At 39.6% G+C, this 15,767-nt stretch overlaps 1 protein-coding gene across 1 annotated transcript; it reads right to left on the bottom strand.

The window, feature by feature from the left end:
• Positions 1–3,074: 3,074 nt before the first annotated feature.
• Positions 3,075–9,983, bottom strand: Fgf20 (fibroblast growth factor 20). The gene is made up of 3 exons (XM_050147392.1): positions 9,695–9,983; positions 4,381–4,484; positions 3,075–3,320 (listed from the first exon to the last, which is right to left on the bottom strand). Exons 1-3 carry the CDS (start codon positions 9,981–9,983, stop codon positions 3,075–3,077), a joined length of 639 nt encoding a protein of 212 aa, XP_050003349.1.
• Between the last annotated feature and the right edge of the window lie 5,784 nt (positions 9,984–15,767).

The raw sequence follows: 15,767 nt of genomic DNA, 5'->3' as shown, positions 1-15,767 counted from the left end.
TGTGTACTAAATGAAACCAAAAAGACAGGTTTATACCCCAAACATATGCAATATCCAGTGATAGGATAGAAACAATGTAAAAGCTATCAACAGTTTGATTTAAAAAAAAAAAAAAAAAGGAGATGGGTCAGGCATGGTGGCACCTCTCCGTAGTGCAAGCAGTGAGAAGGCAAGAGCATATGCATTGCATGCATTGTACCAAGCTGGTGGAGACCAGCGTGGTCTAGGCCAGAAGACCTACATATCAAGACTCTTTCTCTCCAGAGCAAAGGAGGTTCTCAAATCTTGCCAGATAATTGTTAAGAGTTCTTGTTTGTGTTCCAAGACCCTAGACCAAGTCTCTATCATCCTTCTTTTACTTAGTTTTAGCTTCAACCTTGCTTTAGGTTTTCCTTCATGTCATCACTAAGAACCAGAAACTGGAAACTTACTTGGGTCTTAATCCCTGCCATGCCAGGAGATAACCTGCCTTATTTTGGTGTCCAGAAAGACCCTTGAAAGGGCTTTGTTTGACACAGTTGATCCTTACATTAGATTCTGTGACTAAGATGGTATGCATGATTAGTCAACCTTAGACAAGCAACTAGTTCAAGAATTAAGCTTGGGATCACTTTTACTGGAACTAAAAGAACTTTAAAAGCTTACCCTATACCCACTAACGTGTTTAATTGTATAATGAAGAAAATGCTGTGGCACTGTGTTGTGAAGGAGAGATTTTCCTATCTAGTTTCAAGCAACCAAAATACTATGTACATGCAAATAGTATTCTAGTTTCTACTGAATCCCCTCCATTCCAACTTCTTCATTCATAAGAATTAGTACTCTCATTCATCTTATCATCTGCAAAGCAATTCCACCAGCGTCCTTTCTGAAAGAGGAAGACAAACCAGCTCTACACAGCATCCCTATCAGAGAAGTAGTCAATGCAGAGAAGTAATTTGATGAGAATATACCTCCTACTCAACCAGACAGCAGCTGCCGGTATTTATGATACCAAAGCAGGAGGCTGCAGCATGAGTAAGACTTTCACATCTCTCCTCACAGAAACATGAAATGTGGGGAGAGCCAGTAAAGGAAGGAATGCCCGGAATCCTAGCCAGAGCTCAGACCATTCCCTCAGATCCGCTGGGAGAGGTTCCATTCCCAACAGAAGCTCATCAGCGGGTTAGTACTCACATTTACTAATAAGATGACCTGTGAGTTCAAGGCCAGCCTAGTCTACATAGAAAATACTAGATCGGGTAGAGCTACTCTGACACTATTTCAAAAAAACCAAAGATTTAAAAAAAAAAGAAAGGAAAGAAAGAAGGAAGGAAGGAAGGAAGGAAGGAAGGAAGGAAGGAAGGAAGGAAAGAAGAGAGAGAGAGAGAGAGAGAGAGAGAGAGAGAGAGAGAGAGAGAGAGAACTAGTGCTTCCCTTACAAAAATCTGTGTGAACAGGTTGGAAAGCAAATGTTTACATATTTTATACAAATATGAGTATCTGTGAGGTTAAAACACTCCTGGAAAATTCTGTTTGGTAGTTGCCTGGCCATCAATATCTTTGAAGTCACCAATGGGACATGCAGAAGCTTAGATTTCTTGAAGGGAAAAGTATTGATTGTTTCCCTTATCTACACCTTTGGGGCTGGTTAACTCCTTCTTTTGTTTTGAGGCCACCAGAAATTTGACCTCCTTAGAGATGTTTTCTCTGGACCATCTAGTCTCTGAGTCTGTTCTCTCCTCTTTTATTTCAGTGTCTGGAACTTGTTTACCTGTGGAAGTGCATTGCAGTTCACACAGGGTATTTGTTAATTTTCTTGTTTTCTAAAACTTTCTCTAACCACACATTAAGATCCCTGATGCAGGGATGACTTCCTCTTGATTGTCACATTCCTTAGTTCCCAACATAATGTCTAGTATGTAGTAACCATCAGTGAATATTGGATGTACCAATGGGAAGAACACCTAACTCAATAGTTAAGACCTTGTCATTGTTCATAGAGGTTGTTCAAGGACCAGTTCTTTCTATGATCACATGGGGTAAGAGAAGCATTTTTCCCTATATGAAACCTAGAAAACAAGTAAACATAAATTGACTATATTATTTGATAACTTCAACATTATAAGTTCAAAATACTAAAGATTTTTTTCCTAGGGCACTTAAAATTTTCTCATTTTAAAATTATCTTCTATAATAAATATAACAGCTCTCACTTGAAAAACCAGTGTTACCAAAAGCATAAAATGAAAATGTTTAACTTCCTTTCAAACCTGTGCTTAATTCAACACAAGTCAATAAAACATTTTTCAAGGTCAAAAGGGACCCATGTTACATTCAGAAGTCAAGACATTGCATAGAAATATAACCTACATTGTACTTAATTTTAAAAACCAATGAATGCTTTATTCTGTGGTTAATGTGGTATAAAAATGAAGTCTTCTTTACATCCCAAGACCAAAGCAATGTAATGGCACAATAAAGGACATTTTGTTGTTGGTCTTGTTTGTTTTATTTTGTATAGTCTTCATATACCAGTAAAAATAAACTCTTTAATAAATAAATATATATAATAAATATTTGTAACTTGAAAATGTATAAATAGGTCCATTCTTCTAAAAGAAATGTTCCATCTTGGTGTGGCATGTTCTGTAGCTCAAAGTCATCTAGAATTTTGATTTTGTTGTTGTTGTTGTTGTTTTATGTATACTGTTATAACCTAAGATTTCTACAAGGTCCTCAGAATTTATGAGGCAGTAATTATGTCATCTTAATTCACTTCTTCAACATGAAGTATCTATCCTTAAGGTCACTGTCCAAGTAAACATTATTCAGAGAGGTGAGGCGTCAGCAGCATGGTTCACAGTATCCAGATTAACTGATTTCAGCTTCAGTCAATTGACATGACTGGGCCAAGGAATCTGAGGAAGTACAATCCATTTATGAAGATCTCGCTTTGCTTCGAGTTAATTCCTTGTTCTTGGTACTCTTCACCAATACAGTCTCTCGGTGAAAAACAGAATGCAATCTTCTGACTATCTTCTTCAGTGTTATCGAACAGGAATTGCAACTTAAAAATAATGGCTCTAAGTTCATCAAGTGTACATCAGCAGGTCTTTGTATAATTCTGGAACTCGTTCGGGGTCCACTGGTCTCGGTAAGAAATGAGTAAACTTCTGATGTCTTTTGGACCTGGCACCATCTCTTGGAGTTCCATCTTTGTTAAGCGCTACGAAGTACCGGCGGCCAGTGTCTCCGTGTTTATAGATGTTCGATGAATAGGTATTATACCAGTTCTCTTCAAACTGCTCCCTGAAGATGCATTCAGAAGTCAATTTCTCCTTTAAAAAAAAAGAAAAGAAATACAGCGTTTTAGAAATGCCTTCGAAATAAGTTCCCTATAAAAGTCTCAACTCTATATTATGTCTTTCCTTATAGAAAGACCCTTATCAAATTAAATTATAATGTTTTATTTTGATTTTGTTCAGAAATCGTGCACCATTTTTTCCTCTGTATTACTTCATCCAGTAGATTAGTTCAAGGAACTTTAAATAAATATTCCAATTCTAGATTTTATTTTCAAACATGCAATCGATACTTTTAGCTTTCCTGTGTTCTGTATTATCACTTCCTTGCCAACATCACCAAAAGGGTCTGTAGGTCATCTTGTCCCATCATGAGATATATGCCAAAGTCACTAACATGAAACCTCTGCTGTCAAGTTGAGAGAGTCAAGATTTTGCTCCAACTTAACTTCATAACTCAAGTTCATCACTTCACATTAGATAGCATCTTATAAATGTATTATTGAGTATGTTACTATTAATATCAAGAAAATGACGTAGAAATTCAATGGTTTCTTATATTTTCAAAATATTCTCTCTTGCTCTTTCTCTCTGTGTATGTGTATGTATGTGTATATATATATACATATATATATTAGAGAGAGAGACCACAATTGTTTTTTATGCTAACACATACCATAAACATTGTGTGCATGTACTTTCTCAAAATTCTATTTATTGTTTTGTAATTCTATCTCCAGATCACAACACATTGCATACTTTTTGTGTTTTCCCAGAGCTGACACCCAGTGTTCTATTTCTGGTAGGAAGGATCAAAATATAGAGGAATTGGAAAGACTCAAGAAAATGGACAGGAAGACCAGGGGAGATTATGGCAATAATGGTTGAAAATTTAAAAAGTAATATTGAATGACTATACTATGACCTCAACACACTTAAATTTAGACTATTGATTTCTAATTTTTACATATATGTGTAGAACTAAATAATTTGTCAGTCACATATAATATTGTCTACCAGACATTATGGATAGAAATTTTAATTAAGATCATTATTTCAAGAACTATAATAATAATTGAAAAATGATAATACATACTGATCCATAGAGTTCTCCTTTGTCATTCATTCCAAGGTAAAGACCGCTGTCCACACCTCTGATACTGACCAGTCCCACCGCCACACTGATGAACTCCAGGATACCTGAAGATATAAACAAAATAAAGATTTGGATCGATTAGTGAAATATAACTACAGGAAGGACAGTGATAAAGATCAACATTTTTAGGCATCCCACAAACAGATGGAAGGTACTGTCATTGTGGATGAATAGGTGACAGTTATTTCTGGTCTTGCATGGTTCTTCCACTTAATTATAAACATTTTCCATAAATTATTTTGATTTCATGTACAATAACCATACCAATCCCATATACTTAGTATGCGTATAGCATCTTAAAGCTTCTAAAAGGACTTCTTCTGGGCTGGAATGACGGCTCAACAATTAAGAGCACTTGCGGCTTGTGTTGATTTTTTTTCCTATCAACTTGACACAAGCTAGAGTCATCTCAGAAGAGGGAACCTCAATTGAGACAATGCTAATGGATTGGCCTGTGGACAAAGCCATAGTAATTTTCTTGATTGACGATTGATACTGAAAGGACCCCAGCCCATTAAGAGCAGTACGATCTCTGGGCAGCTAGTCCTAGGTGCTGTAAGAACGCAAACTTAGAAAGCCATAAGAAGCAAGGCAGTAAGTAGCATCCCTTCCTCCAGGTTCCTGACCTGACTTCCTTCAGTGAGGTCCTGGGAATTATAAGTAAAATACACCTTTTCCTTCCCCAGGTTCCTTTTGGTTCATGTTTTATAATAGTCATGGAAAACCCAACTAAGATATTATATTGACAGAGGACCCAGATTTAGTTCCCAGCACCCAGTTGGCAGAGAACAACCAGGTACACCTCTATTTCCAGAGGATCTGACGCCCTTTCTGGCTTCTATGGGCCCTGAAGTACACATGTAGTACAAGGGCATATATGCAGACAAAACACCCATACACATAGAATGAACATTTTAAAATAAAGAGCTAATAAGTTTGCCTCAATCTTAAAAAAAATCTCTGATGATTAGGAGGGAAGATATTTTTATTCCCATGCTAAAGAGAAACTGATGTTCAGAAATATTGACTGAAATGCCTTTGTAACTGATGTGACCTTTGTAACTGATGAAGACGGTGCTTTGTACTACATTTTCTGAGCCCTAACCTAATGGTTCTACCACACTACACGTGGAAATACAATAGTTTCTAGACTCTGTAGATTACAAAATGTGCCCTATCCTATTCCATGATGTATAAAAATAAAATGTACAGTTCAGAGAGATAATTCAGGCTTTATAATTCATTATATATAATGGCCAAATACCAAAAGTTTAGTATATAAATAGATTTTTCTATGCATAGCTTTTGGAGATGTTTTGATGTATTAAGAGATAAACTACCTTTGAAGGCCTTCGAATTAACACACTAACAACTACAGTTTAAAAAGATGCACGGTCTCTCTATGTGATGCCCTTTTTTGAAGTGCACATTAACCTTTGGCCTGATGATGCCTTTTTCTGGTTCTTTCCTTAGACCGCTGAACAAGGGTCACCCACCATACATACTCTGTTTGGTTCTGCCTTCATCAGTGGCTTTTTGCACTCACCCCATCCTAAGATTTACAAATAGCATAAATCCATTTCTGGATTTATTGTACAAGTTCCTCTTTGGGCACATGCTACTCCCAAAGCCAAGAGAAAGTACAGAATCTGACTGTTTGTTGATATGGAAAGCTCTATTCTACCCAGAGATTAATTTGCTATTTGCCAAAAGAAACAAACAAACAAAACATAGGTTTTTTTTTTTTTTTTTTTTTTTTTTTTTTTTTTTAGTAAGACAGGTGAGTTCTTTAAAACTATTAGGGCTTTCAGACTAGTAGAACTCTAGAGCTATCAGGGATCTTAATACACTACTAAACAGCCTGTAAAGGGCTTGAAAGAGCCAGTCTCCCTAAGAGGCTGGAGCAGGGAAGGGAAGGTCTAGACTCCACAGGACACAGCACAATGGCAAATGTGTACAGGAGGTTCAGGGGAAAATCACACTCACTGCCAAGCTTCTCAGTGAAGGATCCATGTTAGGAACAAAAATATAAACCTGAAACATAATTGGCCTAAATATATATAAATGGAATCTCACCCAGGATATAATTATGAATGTGTAATTACTTTAAATTATGTTGAATATTCACTCAAATTAAAAAGTATGTGTGGCTGTTGTGCACACAATGTTTCTACCCCAGGACACACTCCACCTACACATTAAATCTTATCTGAAGATAATGCTGTCCAAAATATGTAATTACATAAGTAAAAATGATTACACATGCCTTTAGAATAATTATATCCAATAGTTTTAACTTTATTAAACAACATGTAAAACCTTATGCATAATCAGGCATAAATGATTTTGCAATGGCTCATGGAACTGATGGGGAAAAGATTACGTGTGTTTCTGTGGCCCTCCTAAAGATTTTAGCCACACTTTAAAATTCTGATCCTTTTTCTCACCAAAGAAATAGTATACCACCTAGTAATTTGTAATCGTTTGATTCTTAAATGAGATTTGACAAGTCTTTCTTATTTATAATATGAGGTGGCAACTAAGCTAATTCTTTTCCAAAGAATAGACATGAAGCACTTTCCTTAAGAGGTAATCACAGATTTTAGGTAGATTTTCTAATGCCCAGTGTCCCATAAAAAGACTTGGAGGCCCTTTGTCTTTCTGGTATCGTTTTCAAAGCCAGCCTTTTCTCAAATCATAATAAACAGGTGAGTCAACCCGCAGTGCAACCACATCAGACAAATCTATAGAGAATAGAGGAGAATAAAGGGAAAGGCTTTAAATGAATATGTTTGATCTCAGGCTACACTCTTCTCTAAAGGAATGATTCTATGTTTACGTGTTAGGTAAAGTCTTCCTTCTATACTGCTGTGCAGAGAAACTCTGCAAGAGAGATTCAGCTAGCTCAGGTGGAATATTATCTTAGCCTCACTGAGAACCCTCTGTGCATGTTCAATTAATATGGCTTTAATTTTAAAAATTTGCGTTTTTATTTTTGTGTTCAAATTGTTATAAAATTATTGTAGTGCTATTTAATATTTCAAATGGCCATCCTTGAGGGTTTTTTTTTTCAGAATTCCTATTTTCATGTCACAGAAGTGAGTTTGTTTTTTTTTTTTCATTTAATACTTAGTTGTTAAGGCACTAGCAAAAGAGGATGAAGAAGCACATTGTGTTGCGTACATTAAAATTGACCTTGTCCCTTATCCTCTGGTAGTCAGTTGTGGTATCTAGGTCACTCAGAGCACTTTAAGGTATCATAAAGAGGCTGTTCCTTTAGGCTCAAATACTAATATAGGTTTTCTTCCTTTTATATAACAGTGATTATTTTGTTTTTCTACATAATCTGCCATCAAAGCATGACTTAAGCCAACATAGAATCAGAGTCATATTTTCCTAAACAATCATACAGCATATAAACTTTACAGTATACCAGCAAGAATATGCCACTCCCATTCCTAAAGGATCAGGTTTCAATACAGCTGAAGGTACCAAGTCAGCAAAGTATTCATTAATCTCTTCCAATAGAACCTGTCTTCTAAGGAGACAGGACACAGCAGGGGAAGAGGTGACACCTGCATTACAAGTGGCTTGTGGGAAGAATTCCCTTACTCCGTATCGGGGAGGGAAGTCGGATATTGCTTACATTTATCTCCCAGTGGCTTTGCCTGAAAGAGTTGCCACATTTGGGGAGACTTTCATGTTAAGAGTGGAGTGTAGCTGTCCTTAAAGGAAGAGAACTGGGCCACCTGGTGTCAGCAGATTCTTTAGGTTCACAATGTCAGGCTTCTCAATTAAAAAAAAAAAAAAAAAAAAACACTTTCCAAAAGTGACCTCAGGTTGGCCACTAGGTCATGACACCCTTGACTCATAGTCGGTGGGAATGGGAAGAGATCAGTGGAAGCTGCAAGCACGTGGGGTTTTTTTTTAAGTCTGTTTTCTAAGCCCTTAAGTGCTGCCAAATGACCACCACATGCTTATTCTCCCATCTAAGGTTACGCGCGATCCTGAAATGGAGATTTACACTTCTCCAAAGTTTTAATGAGCACTACAAGTGCAAAAAGAAGTGGGAGTGTAAGAACGAGATTGGGGATGAGACAAGAAAGAACTCAGCACCGAGAGGAGATTCTCAGGAAATTCCGTAAGGAAAAGAACGGTGTTGACAAATCAATGATATCATGTATTTTTTTTTTTAAACTATAACGACACCCTCCAGTGACATCACGGGTTAGATATGGAAAATCCCTTGAACATGTTAGCAGGTTAACTGATGAAAAGGAACAAACGTAGCCACAGGCGAGGGAAGTATCCCGGGATATTAGAATCAGAAGGTACCTTTAGCAAACCATCGGATTTAGCCTCTCTTGTGTGTTGTGCAGGCAAGAAAGCAGAACTTACACTGCGGGAGGGCGCTTGCTAGTTACCTGGCTGGCCCAGGAGTAATTAACAGTAGAAACTGTACTGATCTAATCTAGAATCGGCTTCATCCTATTAACCCCTTCTGCTCCTGGACACTGCTGTATATAGAAACGATTCTCTGTGTTCCCAGCCATATCTTCTTTCGCTTTCCCATTTCCTCTTACCTAGGGTCAATACCAAGATCTCTGCTTTCGAGTTTCGCAATTTCTAAAGGGAATCTTGGCCAGGGCGGCATGCTCGGTCCTTCTTCCTCCTCCCTCTCTCCATCTCCTTTCACCCTCCCCCACCCGCTAGGCAAGAGCTCAGGAAGCTGCAGTCAGGCAGTCGAACGGTAAAGATTCATATCCTGTTTAAGAACCATCCCTTCAGAGACACCGGAGGACTAGCCGCATAACAACCTGGATGCTTACCGTAACTAATTTAGAAAAAGTGGACACAGAATTATAAGTGTGTAAGGAAGGGAAGAGAACGCGATACAGGAACCTCTTAAAATAATAAAACTGCCTGAAAGGCAATACTGGGTGAGGGGGGAGAAGCGGTGTAAAACACGGTTCCTAGTCCAAGGCTTGGGGCCCCAGGCAGCAGAGAAAACAGAGCGACATCGTACCCCGGGGTGAGGTACCCACCCACGCTTTCTCCACCCACACTCTGTATGAGGAGCTAAGCTCCTCCAGGTCAGGGCAATTTCTCACAAGCCCAGAGCCTTGCACCTAGCACCAAATGGGTTCAGGGTCTCTGGCAGCACGCAGCCCAGGCGCATTCCGCCAGCTTGGAGTGGAGGAGGTGAGAAGAGAAGGGGAGTTTGGGGGCGCAAGGACAGGCTGTTTGTACCTACCGAAGAGACTGTGATCCTGCCGGGTGCCCTGCACGCTGCCGTCGGGCAGGATCTGCAGGTGGAAGCCGGTGCGGCAGTAAAGCTGCCGCCGGCGCAGGATGCCATGCAGGTGCGCCAGCTCCACGGAACCCGGCCCGCCGCCTCGGGCGCCCCTCTCCAGCGCGCCCCGCCGCTCGCCTAACAGAGGCGGCCGCTCCCCTGAAGGAGGCAGCAGGAAGTGTGACCCCACCTGCTGGCCCAAGCCCTCCAGGCCGCCCAAGAAAGCCCCGACTTCGGTTAAGGGAGCCATGGAGGGGCTGTACAGGAAGGCTGAAATTCCGGAAAATAAGAGAACCCCAATTTAAAAAAAAAAAAAAGTGTAGCGTGGGTGGCGAGGCTAATGCAGAAAAAAATTATAGCAAAATAGACACAAAAAGTTGAGGCTGGGTTACTTCTGTGAGGTCTCTGCAGGGACAGTGCACTGCACCGTCTTGGAAGCGATCTTCTCTCCTTGGGTAGGTGAGAGCTGGCTGCTGGCTTTGCAGAAACATCTAGAGCTGAGGTTGCTGATTTGGGGCTGGGGGCTGGGGCTCCAGCTCAGCAAACTGATCAGATCACAGTCCTGTGTACATACACTCCCGGTATATATGCGGGTCCTCTTGACATATGCTAATCAAGTCCTTTCATGCGCGCCTGGGAGGTTGGTTTTGTTTGAAATCTTAAACCAGCCTCCTCTCAACACGTTTTGCTTTTCGGAAGTGACTGAAGGAAGAAGCACTTGGAAAACTCATTCCTGCGCTTGGCCATAGTCAGTCAAAATCGGGGAGGCTCAGCCGACACCCCTGGTATTCTGGATTGTCTCTGGGACAACCACGGTGTTGTCTGGCCGCTCCTGTGCCACCTTTGAAGTGAGCTCATTTGCAGAGATAGAGACCAGGGAGAAGGAGCCCAGCTTGCAGAATACAGGAGGGGGGAGGGAGCACCGAAACGGAGATGGGTGGGAGGAGGAAAAAGAGAGTACAAGAGAATTGGACTCCTTGGGAGCTGCTGGGAGCCTGCAGTGGACAGGTGCAAAGAAAGGCAAGGAGGGAGAAGGGGAAAGGGCGTTACCCGAGGCTTAGGCCTGCCCAGACACACATGAAAGAAAAATCAAAGCTTTGACAGTTTAACGCACTAATTTTAAAACACTAATAAAATGTACAAGCATTACTTTTTTCTTTTATCATTTAGATGGGGGATTTTCTTTACATAATCAAGCTTAAGTTGGGAACACCCTGCCCCCCTTCTCGAGTTCTCTTTAATGTTTATCTTAACTCAGCAAATGATATAACCAGGATTGACTTATATCTATGTGGAACTCATAAATTGTGTGTGGAGGACGTGGGCTTCTCCTCAGAATAATAACATAGCGCAGTATAATTATGAATCGCAAGGCTACACGGACATTCAAATAGGCTGGTTCATACCCCTATAATTTGCTGTGAATACAAATAGTGACGTGAATGATAGAAGCCCCTGGGCCCTTATCCAGTCTGAGAGCACTTCTTTCTTCTTAGCGTAATTTCCTAGATGCTAACCTTATATTGGTTCTTGACGAGTGTCTGAGATTTCAAAAGTGACTGGTGAAATTTAAGAGTAACTAAACATATTTACAAAAGAAAATTTGACCTGAAGAAGTTAGACATATATCTACCTAAATGTTGAGACTCTATACGACTAGATAGCCTTAAGAGCTAGCTAGTGAGATGTGAAGTGGCAGAAAAGCTGAGATCACCGGTCAGATTTGTTCTTTCCCTACACAGAGAGTTTACAGAATAGCTAATATTAGAATCCCAGTCTTGTTTTGTGCTCTGTTCAGCAAAAGCCTAACCTTGGGAGCTCAGATGGATTTGACTGGTTTATTTTGTTTTCTCTAAATGTTGCCTCCTTCCACTGCTTCTCTTCTTCCTCCTCCTCCTCCTCCTCGCCCTCCTCATTCCCCCCCCTCCTCCCCTCCTCCTCCCTCTCCTTCAGATAATTGATTGGCAGGTGCTTTAAAGGAGGTAAAGTTACACTTTTTTGTCACCACAGGCCTAACTACTGACCCTTGTGGGACCAGGCTATAAAAGAGTCCTTAAAGCAAGTGATTTACCTTTGATAGACACAAAATAAAACAAAAGCCCAGGCTATAAACAGCCAGCAGATTAATTACTTGAGAAACAGATCGATAAGTCTTGCTTAGAGGTTGTACCAGGTAAGTGTCTTCTTATTTTACCTTTGCAATAACAGCAGCCTGCTTTGTGGCGGGACCCCCAAATCCACCCTAATCAAGATTTCAAAGCACATCTGTGTAAACATTATCACACCCGTGTAAAGCATCAACCAATGAGCTTTTACTTTGAACCAAATCTTTTTAATTGCAGTGTTAAATCAAAGAAAGTTAGATCAAAGTTGTGCGAATCTCCTAGCGGGATAGCTCGGGCAGCCAGAACATACATTGATCACTTTTAAAGAGGGGGTGCTTGAAGGTTTTAAACTGAGATTAAGTGCCTTTTAATGAGGTTTGTTTCAAGATCTAAGTTCTACGCTACATATAACACTGTTAATATTCCACAAGGAATATATTGTTGCCACCTGCTCCTAGAAGTATTCGCTTAGTATGTATTTCCTCACATGAACACTTTCAGTCATGGTGTGTAATTTATAGCTATTAGAATTCTTAAATCTCTTGTATTGCGCAGGTGTGTGCGCACACACATACTCACACACACACACACACACACACACACACACACACACACACACACACATCTCCCTTGTCTTTATGTACCTTAGCATTTTTGTGTGGTTCCTATAGCACCAATAACCCAAAAAGAAAAGCATAATCAGTCATTGAGGAGGAAAGTCGTGTATTCTGTTGGGTTTTAGTTCAGAGTCTAACATCCTTTCTTTGTAGAATAAAGACAGCAGACTCCATAGTTCGCTGTACTCAGGGTTGCTACGAGACATAAACGTGAAAATACACATTGGGAAGAGGTTTAAAACTATAAGGCTTCCTCTGTGTGTAAAGGCTTGCACAACTTCAATTGTTGAGCAGGGTTTTGGGTGTTTTTATTTTATAATTCAGCAAATGCAATTTGTCTGAAATGCAAAATAAACCTTTTAAAAAAGGAAAAAAAAAAACCAAAGCTTTAATGTGTAAGTTTTTGAATGGTGCTTACTGCTATTTTATAAAAGACCAGAATAGAAACAAAAAGATAAGGATTTCTTTTGTTTGTTCTAGTCACGTGACAGGAAAAGATAACGTTAAAGATTTTTTTTTGCACATACTGTGATGATATCATGAAAGTTAAATAATTTTGAAGAGTGTTTTACAAGGGTACATTATTCAACGTTTAAGTATACATTGCAATCTAATCAACCTTACCTATGCTTCCTAGAGACCCCACTTACCCTGCTGTTACTCAAATATATGGCATGACTTCTACTTACACAAAATGTAGTTTCAGTTTTGCAGACCATGCCATCCGACACACCTTTTCAGTTAGCATAGTCTCATAAACATTTGTTTTTATAGATTCAATGACTCTATATGGACTTCACTTGAGAAAAAAATTGGCTCACTTAAAAGTCATGATTGACACCTTAAATAAAACAAAAATCCCTATGTGTATCATTATCCATTAAGTATAATTATAAAACGTTGGTAGCAACATAAATTGCTGTATATAATAAACTGATAGAATAAATTATGATAAAAATAATGAGACATTATATAGATCATTAAAAATGAGAATGCTACATAAAGAAATATCCATTATCCTTAGAATATGATATAAATTTAAAAAGATTTATATACAGAACGCTCTCCTTTCTATAAGACAGAAAGTAAAAAGGAAGTTTACGCATGTATGCTTATAAAAATAAATGAATTGGAAACCAATAAAACTTGTTACGGGACAAACTAGAGAGATGGGAAGGAAGAGTGGAAACACTCCTCCGAGAACTTTTTACAGAACTTTGACTTTTTTATAAAGTAAAATAAAATAAGTAGAGATGGTTGGGGTGGAATAGAGACGGGAACAAAAGAACCTAGCTGTATAGGTTGAAGCAGATAGAATGACAAATGCACACAAAACAGGCACTGCTTCCAGAACATGAGCAGCTCCGTAAGGCAGTTTGTTGGTTATATAATCCCATTCCAAGCACGTAAATAAATAAATATCGAACAACAGAATGCTTCTTTTTCCCAGCAGTACAAGTTAGAGAAGGGGAGGACTGAAAGATGGACAGATACACCGAGGGCAGGGGAGGGGCTTACATTAGTAGGAACCAGAGGCTAGAATTGATTCAGTGGTGTTGAATTACAAGTGGTTACTCTCTCTCTCTCTCTCTCTCTCTCTCTCTCTCTCTCTCTCTCTCTCTCTCTCTCTCTCTCCCCCCCCCCCCCCCCCCCCCCCCCCCACTCTAAAGAGTGTGTGTGTGTATTCTATCCACTATAAAGGGCCTGAATGCAAACATATGCCCAGGCAATGAACATACCTAACATCTACACCTTGGTCTTTTAATTTATTCACATCCTGAAATGATTGGGAAGCTTAAAGAGATTATCCCTTTGGGTCTAAGACTGGGGCATCTTTTTGGTGCCAGCAAGCAAGGAAAGAGAGAAAAATTATAAGAATATAAGAAAGGGATATTACGTTTAATCTATGACAATCTGAGCGTCAAAATAGATGATAGAATAATATGTTTAGAGGACAAAATAAGAATATTCGCAGGCAACTGTTTAAGGAAACAGTCGATGATAAAAGGAAATTTTATAAAATAAAAGGGGAAGAATACCAACTAAAGAGCAAACAAATTATGGAATTAGAGAAAGATCATTTTTATTTTGGGGGTTTTGTTTTTCTTTGTTTTGTTTTGTTTCGAGACAGGGTTTTTCTGTAGCTTTGGAGCCTATCCTGGAACTAGCTCTTGTAGACCAGGCTGGCCTCGAAATCACAGCGATCTGCCCTCATCTGCATCCCAAGTGCTGGGAATAAAGGCGTGCGCCACCCGGTGAGAAAGATCATCTTTTTAAAAATAAGAACAGTGCCAGTACAGACACGATCAGTGCATAGTAAAGTTCGATGGTAAGTTTTGATTAAAACTAGCAATGACAAAGACAACTGAAGAATGGGGGGGGGGGGCAGGGGGAATGAAGCATATCTATTACACAGAGAACAGCAACTATAGTACATTAATCTAGTGACTATTGTTCTACCTGAGCAAGAAACACAGCGACGTGACTGATAAATCTCGTTTTCCTCTTACCCCTGTACTATACAGTTACCTGAGAGAAAAGTTGAAGACAGAAAAGTTTTCTTTGGTTCCTGGTTTCAGAGGGTTCAGTCCACAGCTGCTTGGCCTCGTTTGTACAAGACAGTACAGACCTGGAGTTTCATCCTTACTGGCTAGCTTCCATATTGGCAAATGCTGTGCACACTGCTGGGGGGTAGGAAAGTTGTCAACAGCATTACACCGCTGTGAACTCTGTGACCTATGACAAGAGAACTGACAAAATGCACTCCTCCGAAGACAATCCCCTCCCTTCTACCTTCTACTACTTCCCAATAATAGCACTTCCCAATTACACTGTCGTGTTCTGATCTCAGCAAGGGATCGATCCGCTGATTACATCAGAGCTGTCTGACTCAGTCCTCTCTGGAAACACTTGGTGAACACAGGGCGGTGTGTTTTACTAATCACCAGAGCTATCTCTCAGTCTTGTCAACTTGACAATGAACAGTGCTATCGCGAACCCTAGAAGAATACGATGCTACGTGTGTATGATTCCAGTGGGAACTTCATCACCTGATTTCATCATAAAACGCCAGCTGAGGGCAGTGCACGAAACAACTAGCCTGTGCTCTGTTCAAAATGTCAAAGGTTTCATGTACAGGTTAAAGAAAACTAAAGAGACCTAGAAATTAAATGTGATGTATAACTCTAGGGCTCCAACTAGAAAAATAAAGCTGTACAAATTGTATTTACACAAATCGTAAATTTGAATACAGGGGCTCCATTCTCCGTTTCTTTAACCACAAAGAGGAACAAAGTAATAGAAACACATAAT

This window comes from Alexandromys fortis, unplaced genomic scaffold (genome assembly GCF_014885135.2).
Source record: "Alexandromys fortis isolate MF-2015 unplaced genomic scaffold, M_Fortis_MF-2015_v1.1 scaffold_32, whole genome shotgun sequence".
In the NCBI taxonomy this organism is placed as follows: domain Eukaryota; kingdom Metazoa; phylum Chordata; class Mammalia; order Rodentia; family Cricetidae; genus Alexandromys; species Alexandromys fortis.
Note: the sequence above shows the minus strand (reverse complement) of the source record. Positions and strands in the feature narration are given on the sequence as shown.

Excerpts from the sequence above, each read along its gene's own strand:
- Fgf20 (XM_050147392.1), bottom strand. The coding sequence starts at position 9,983 with ATGGCTCCCTTAACCGAAGTCGGGGCTTTCTTGGGCGGCCTGGAGGGC. Across the intron at positions 4,485-9,694 it reads GCAGGATCACAGTCTCTTCG|GTATCCTGGAGTTCATCAGT; the intron begins GTAGGTACAAAC and ends TTATATCTTCAG. Across the intron at positions 3,321-4,380 it reads AAGGAGAACTCTATGGATCA|GAGAAATTGACTTCTGAATG; the intron begins GTATGTATTATC and ends TTTTTTTTAAAG.